Here is a 7673-nt window from a genome sequence, read left to right on the forward strand (position 1 = left end):
ACTATCTGTTTTCACAACAATATTGTTAACATGGCGAGTTTTAAAAGAAATAATGACTTTGTCAAACACAATTTATTACGGCTTAAAAAAGTAAACAAACCATTTCAGAAGCAATAATTCTTTTTATGTTTTTTTTAATTTAATGCCTAACAAAGATTTTTAAAATTTATAATTCAATTTTTTGATTTATTATCCAAGGATAAAATCATTTTATCAAACGCAATATTTTCCGAACTCATGATCATATTTTTGTTTCAAAAGCAAAAAGCTTATATGGTCTTAAAAAATGTGATTATTTACTAAAATATTAACAAGAAATAATTATATCAAATGGATTTTTTCTTAAAATATTAATTTGAACTTGGTTCATTTACATTTCTTAAATATTAAAAATCAAAACACAAAAACATATTTCATAAATTTAAAACAACTTTATGATTTTCTTTTCTGTTTCCTTTTTCCTTGAGCATTTATTAACCATCAACACTTTTGTCCTTACTCCATAAATTGTATTTACATTCATCAACCCAAAAGCTTTCCCTATTTTCTAGTTTGCGGTCTTACCTTTGTCTGTTACCCTAACTATCTAACTAGGTGACTAACTGACTGACTAACTAACGTGATGATATAGTTGACAAAGTTGCCATACGAGGCGTTTTCCATTCCCAACCGCCGGATTTTAATTCATCCTTCGATTTTCATTCTCTGATAGATGTCAGTGTTCATGAAGAGCGCCGCAAACAGTGAATTAGTAGAACTGCCGCCAGGAATGCGGAAATTAGGAATGTCCTGCCACAAAGGCTGCTTCTTTGTTCCGCGCCAGAGTCTTCAATTGAGGAAAAGTAGAGAAAATATTGGAAAATAAAGAAGAGAAAATTCCATGGTTTTAGTTAATTTAACCAAAAAATAAATAAGTTCTTAAATAGATAATTATAATAAATTAAAACTTTAGATTGGATAATTATTTTAATGCGTTTTTTGTAAATCATTCTTAAGTATGTAAATGAGAATTAAATTAAAACTTTTAAAAGTTTATTTAAAAACCAACTCACTTGCATTCGCATGTCTCAGCGGCATTTGATTATTGAAATTGTCGAACTGCGACAGCGACGCACTGAGCGTCTTCTCACGCCGCAATTCCGGATAATTCTCAATTTCCGCCACGCACTTGAGCTCCAGGATTTTCCCGGCCTGGTAAAAGCGCTGTCCCTGCAAATAGAAGTGCACCTGAAGCCTCTGCCGCCGCAGAACATAATCATGTGCTGCTATGCTGGTGTCAGTAGTGGGATGCAGTTCACCCAGCAGTGGCTGAAAAGTGGAGGAAATTCAAAAATTACTACTTTCCCAATGAAAATCAATGGTATTGTTAAGAAAATTGTTTTTATTTATTTTTTTCAATGTTTTAAAGTTTAATTTAAAGTTCATTTTAAGGGAAATTTAAGTATTTAAAGTAAAATTAATTGAATTAAAAATAGAAACCAACCTGTTCGCCATTGATGTACCAGGTGAGCCTTGTTGGCAGACTGGAATAATCCGAGGAGCAGGTGGCGCTGAGGAACTCCTCCATGCGGTACATTGAATTGAAACTCTCGATGAGCGGGTCGATCTGGGGCAAAGCTGCATGTAATTTAAAAGAAAATAAGTTACTGAAATAAATCGAATTTGCTTAATAGAGTTCCCACCTGCCACCGTCATGTTGTCCGCCTTATCCGCCAGCTTAAAATGAGGAGCATCGCCGCTAACTTCGCATTTGTAGAGACCCGTCGATTTGGCACCTTGTAAACTTAAATCTAGTCTACAACTGGATTCATTGCACACGTATTTTCCATCGAGAACTTGCAGTCCTGGCACCCCAAATGTCATGTAAATTGGACTCGCTAAGGGGGAATATCTAAACGGGATAATAGATTGTGATTTTGGTTTTTTAATAGATTTATATCTGGTTACCTAAAGAACTCCTCGTGATCCTTGTACCATTTAACCGAGTTTAGTGTGTGACCTCGCATATCGTAACTGCAGGATAAGGTCACATTGTCTCGGAAATCCACAATCTCGGGCACACTAATATCCGTGACAAACAGGGCGAATGCGATTGGGTAGTCTAAAAAGCATAGATAATTAGAATTAATATGAGAATCTAATGGTATAGCGAATGAATGTTATTATTATTGTCATGTGTTAACATTTTTGCGAAACATTTGAAACAAAATTGTATTCCCCTTTGAAACATGAGGCCTTCAAATTTTCTACAATTGTCGCATGAAGAGTTATGTAACTCTAACTAAAAATGCCAAGAGCTTCATACAAACAGTAAAATATTGTTAGATAACATGGAAGCCAGGCTATTTCCTGTAATCGAACCATAGGGTGTGGCACTCATCCTTTGTGTAGGATGAGTACATGCATATCGGCCATCCTGGGGACATTGGATACCCAAACACCCACAGGCCAATGACAAAATTTTTGGTGACCAAAAGCCATGTTCAGCGGTGGGTGTAGTATGCGTAATTTTTAATTTGCCCAGGTGACTGACCTGGGAAAATGCAAAATGGGTGGGAAAACCAAGGGTGGGGGGATGGTTCGTTGTGATGTAGACCGACGGCAGGTGCTTTGTGGCCAAGTTCTGGCACATGAGACATCGAATAAATTTGAAATTTCATGAAATGAATATGCAAAACAGTTAGTTAGTCAGATAGAGGAATACCTACGCCTGAGAGAGATGGTTTGGGCAAGAAACAAAGTGCAATGGATATGGGACCATATGTAACTGGCATATGGAGACCTAGCCCTAGTAGGTAGTTTCTGGGTTTCCAATTCAGATAGGAATGCCCACCAACCGAATAAACAACCAGTGGGTGGTTGGGTTCCAAAAACTGATAAGAAATGCGGACAAACCAAATGTCAAATGACTCGACTTTTGCCTTGCCAAAAATAAATTTAACATGAGCCGAAAGATGCGAAAAAGGACTGAGTGGAATTTTTGTTAGGATCCTTCTTCTCATAAATATTTAGGAGCTGGAACATAGGTTTGAAGAACTTTTCGATCATAGTAGTAGAGAATGCACAGAAATTTTGACAAGTTCTTAACTAAGGAATTTGTTTTCTGATAAAGTTCTAGATTATAAGTACAAATTAGTCGATTTTTGTTATTTTTGTTATTGTTAACATCAGCATTTATTAATAGAAACTTTTCATCAACTAAATTCTAGGCGAACAAAGTTAATTAAATGTTTAATGTTTTCAGATGTAAATTTTTGTGTAAATACACATATTTATCTTCGCTTAAAACAGTTTCTTTTTATAAATATTTTATATATTTGTTTAAAAAAACATACCTTGTGAACTAACCACCAAAGCTTTTAAGCATTTTGTTCATATGCAAATTTACATGAAGGCAAACAACGATGGACAATTACACAAATAAATATTTTATTTAAATTGATTGGAGATAGGTGAGATTAAATGCGGCAAATTGTTGGAATTCATTATGCTTTTAAATCAACGCAATCTAGTAAAAACTTTAAGCCATCCAGCAGGGTGGCAATACAAACCCATTCCCATTGTGTGGGTTGAACGCCATCCGCCCATGGAAGGACGGGGGTTAAGTTGGGACACAGCTACAAACATAGATGTATTTACACCTCAGCACATGAAAACTTTGCTGATAATTAACCTGCACATTTCATTCGAGAAATGGCAAGCACACACAACCACGTATACGACTAACCCACAGCTAACCCACTGAAATCTCCACCCACCTAGGTGGAAATAAGTACACATGCATTTTTGGAAGAGGGACCAACGTCGTGCAAGTTTGGTGATAAATTCATTTGGAGATGCCGAGCAGAGACATTTATGCAAACATTTTTGCTCTGGCATAGTTATTTTTTTAATAGCTCTTTCTGTGGTTTCAGAGTATGTCTTTCTAGCGAGGAATAAGATGTACACATATACGTATCTTTATAATAGAGGGGCATTAAGTCGTCACAAGATGTTAGGTTATATACTTTAAAAAGTTTAATAAATTAACATTATGGTGCTTGTTCTAAAAAAAATAACCAACCTTCCTTGATTCAAAAACCTTTTCTTAACTTCAATATTATTTTTCTGAACCCAACTGTATACAAAAGTCTTCAATGTTTTTCGAGAATCTTTTGCGGTTAGCACATATATATTTACGAGTATAAATATTCATTTCATTTGCTTGTCTACTAAAACCCACAAAGTGGAGAAAAAGAATCTATAAGAGGCTGGCAAACAGTCAAAGTGTTCTTTCTATTTCCTATTTTTAGTTGCATCTAAATCCACAAATTAATTGGGTGCCGTACGGCTGAAGAGTACAACAGATTTTCCAAAAAGTAAATAAACAGGTCCCAGGCATTTGTTATTTGTTATAGTTACTTTGCGGTTAGCCAAAGGCGACATCGTAAATTGGACAACCAACAATGGACAATATTTAATTCCATTAGGCTGGCCAAATTGTTGTTTTGTTGTTGCCGGCACAAACACTCTAAATATAGAAGCGTCCACAGAAAATTGAAAAGCTACAACTCCGCAGCAGAACTTTTCCTGCAAATCCTTTCTCTGACTGTCTTTGTGGCCGAAGCCTTTGTGCTCATGCCCTGGATTGCATGAATTCCCTGTATGAGAAAGTGCTCAGAGGTGTGTGTGGAAATAGTGTCAGTCCCAGGAAAGGAGATGAACTGAATCCTTCTACGGACTGTATCAGGAGGTCAGGAGTGTGTCTATTGTCAAAACACATTACTTTTGAAAAATAACTTGGTTTTTAAAGGTTTATTAAGATTATAGTCCTTGCAGATTAGTTAATAACAAATAGAAACAAAGAAAAATGCTTAATTTAAAAATATAGCAATTGCAAAAAATGTTATTTTGAGCCCTTCTTCAAAGTTCAAATGTCCTTGTCCAATGCTCTCCAATAATTAACATCAATTTGTTCATTCTACTCCAAAGTCTTAACCAATTGCAATTTTTAAACGTAAAAAGAAAAAGTGAAAACCTGCTTTGGCAGTTGCCTATTCCAATTTACCAACTGCATTTCCTAAAGATCTCTCGCTCACACATGATGAAATACAATTTCTAGTGAGCATAGTGAAAAGCGGAGTGAGCCAGCTCATTTAATGCGCTCCAAATTAATTGCCCCATTGCCATTGGCAATTTGAGTGCAGGAGAAGGAATGAAAAGTCGGTGAATAGCGGGAAAAAACCGGGGAAGCGGCTGCCTTTGGCATCCTGCCTAATTGCGAGCATTTCAAAAATACAATTTAAGTTTAAACTGCACTCAAGATGTGCTGCTACTGCTGCTGCCAGTGCTGCTGCTGCTTCAGCAAAAGTTGTGGCAGCAGAAATTACCAAGTGCCAAAAGGGACGAAAAGGGGGCAAGTGCAACTGCAACTGGAACTGCCACTGCAGCAGCGGCAGCCGTTGAAATTATGGCAAAAGTCATTAAAACAGCCAGAGGCAAAAACTTTGCCAATATTGATTTGCGGTTGGTGTTCTCGACAAACACCAATAACAATTAAAATAATAATAATAAACCGATTCAACAATATGAACGGTCGGACAAGGGCGATTTGTCCGGCTCACATTACGCATACGCATCGTTGTCTGCAAATCCCCTCCAGCGCTTCATTAACCAAACAAATATTTTATATACATATATATAGTCAATCCCAAAAAAGAAAACCATATAAAAACAATAATAATTTCCTTGATTCCGGCGCAGAGGGTCACAAAAACTTACCAATTAAAAGTGCGATGAACAGAAACATCAGCCAGCCGTAATCCATTTTTTTGTTGTCCTCGTCGTCGCCCTTATTGTTGCTCTTGTTTGAATAAAATTAATTGCTTCCAGTTATTGTTGCTCTTGGCTTTGGCAGCGGCGTTGATTTATGCAGTTTATCTCCCAGAATCCCTTTGTTTTGAGACTGCAGTCGAGAAAAGGAGGCGGCAAGGATAAAAAAGAATAAGAACTAGAATCGAACAACCAAGTGGAGGTCAAACGGGTAGCTCAATTAATTGAACACTGTGTCAAAATATAAAAAAAAGGAAGATGTACAAAATAAGAGAACGGAATCCACATCGAGATGGAGAAACGGCACAAGAGAATATAAATAAATAAACTCGGCGACAAACTCATGCAGAAAAGTTCAAAGGATACGCTCTGTCAGTGTCGTTATAAATAAATAACAGACGTTAGAGCGTCCCAGGGAAAAAGTAAAGAAGTCCAAGGAGCTGGAGACACGAACTACAGAGAGAAAATAAAAATTAAAGAAACTTTATTTAACCCTGAATACGATTTACAAGGAAGATGAAAATGTTATTTATACTTTTTATGTCCAAAATCTATTAAGCAACGAACATTTAAATTAAAATTAAAAATACTATCTTATAAATAAATAATAATAAATTATTAACCCATCTTTTAAAACAATATAATAATAAAAATCTTTAATAAAAAACTTTTATAATTTCCCAAAAACAAATCCTTCTGGCCAAATTTGTCGCATGAGCACTTTTGAACTTTTCTGTGTACGAACTCGCATGAAAGGGAAAGCAGGAAAAAACAGAAAAAACAAGGACGTGTGGGCGTGGCAGACGCCCTGGCATCCTGTTTTTTTGTACTTCTTGTGTGTATTTGCGTGTATGAGAGTGTATGTGTGTACGTTTGTCAACTTAAATAATTTAAATGCCAAATTCAAACGAATCCATGTGTTTAATATTTGAATAAGCCACCCGGCCACCACCTGCCACGCCCCCTTTCACTAGGGACCCTAAGTCTCAGTACCTTTTCTCTCGTTGTTTGTTTCTTGTTTTACGTTCACTTTATTTTATTTTTGGCTCTGTTGTTCTTGTCAATTTGGGTTTTGTCGGAGTTAACATTAAACTGAAATTGAAGCACTCAACGGAAGCGGAAGTTGCCAGTCCAGTGCAATTTAAACTTGTTTCGTTTTTCTTTGGGTTAGGTTCAAAAGTACTTTTGGAACTTCAGCCACATTCTTTTCACTTCGACAACTTTTGTTTCGTTTTTTTGGTTAACTCAAATATTATGGACTGCACGCTTTGGTTAATTGACCTTTTGCCCAGAAAGTTATTAAAGTTTGGCTCTAACTCGCTTTTATGGCACAGTAATAAATGCTTGGGATTTACTTTCTTTAAGTTAATAATATCCTTGTTTTATGAGTGTGTTTTTTTTTTTGTTGGTATTGAACTCGAATCGGTCGGCGTTTTAGGACCCCTATGGAAAGTATCTCCGCGCGGCTTCAGGCTTACGAGCTGACTGAAGCTGCGGACTCGGATTCGTGAGTTCAACTTCACGGATGCCACCGCAGTCGGCTGCGCAGTCGGCGTCGCCGTTGCTAAAAAGGACTTCGTGACCGTCTGTCGTGTAATATGGCACGCTCAGCATCTGAAAGGACATCGTGCTGCTCGGGATGCTCGGTTACACGACAGCTGAGCCTGTAACGGGACCCAAGGGACCCCGAGAGTTCCAGCCAAAAGAGCACATCTAAGAGAGTCAATGAGAAATTTGTAGCTTTGTCGCCCTGTCTCTTGACTTTCGGCATGGTGGATGTTAGGCTTAACAGCAGAAATGATAGTTCTGTCAATAACATCCTGTTATCAGCTCATTTTTTACTGCTGTTATTTGCATTTTTA

General features: G+C 36.9%; 1 protein-coding gene across 1 annotated transcript; it reads right to left on the reverse strand.

Annotated features, from left to right (window-relative positions):
* Positions 1 to 380: 380 nt before the first annotated feature.
* On the reverse strand, positions 381 to 7326 carry LOC108116969. Its single transcript, XM_017229127.2, has 7 exons — positions 6805 to 7326; positions 5761 to 5944; positions 1948 to 2101; positions 1683 to 1891; positions 1484 to 1617; positions 1053 to 1308; positions 381 to 826 (listed from the first exon to the last, which is right to left on the reverse strand). The coding sequence occupies exons 2-7, from the start codon at positions 5804 to 5806 to the stop codon at positions 723 to 725; spliced, it is 903 nt and encodes a 300-aa protein (XP_017084616.1). The 5' UTR covers positions 5807 to 5944; positions 6805 to 7326; the 3' UTR covers positions 381 to 722.
* Positions 7327 to 7673: the final 347 nt, after the last annotated feature.

The sequence above is a fragment of the Drosophila eugracilis genome, unplaced genomic scaffold (genome assembly GCF_018153835.1).
Source record: "Drosophila eugracilis isolate 14026-0451.02 unplaced genomic scaffold, ASM1815383v1 contig_415, whole genome shotgun sequence".
NCBI classification, from domain to species: domain Eukaryota; kingdom Metazoa; phylum Arthropoda; class Insecta; order Diptera; family Drosophilidae; genus Drosophila; species Drosophila eugracilis.

Excerpts from the sequence above, each read along its gene's own strand:
- LOC108116969 (XM_017229127.2), bottom strand. The coding sequence starts at position 5,806 with ATGGATTACGGCTGGCTGATGTTTCTGTTCATCGCACTTTTAATTG. Across the intron at positions 2,102-5,760 it reads GTTCATCGCACTTTTAATTG|ACTACCCAATCGCATTCGCC; the intron begins GTAAGTTTTTGT and ends TATGCTTTTTAG. Across the intron at positions 1,892-1,947 it reads GATCACGAGGAGTTCTTTAG|ATATTCCCCCTTAGCGAGTC; the intron begins GTAACCAGATAT and ends TATCCCGTTTAG.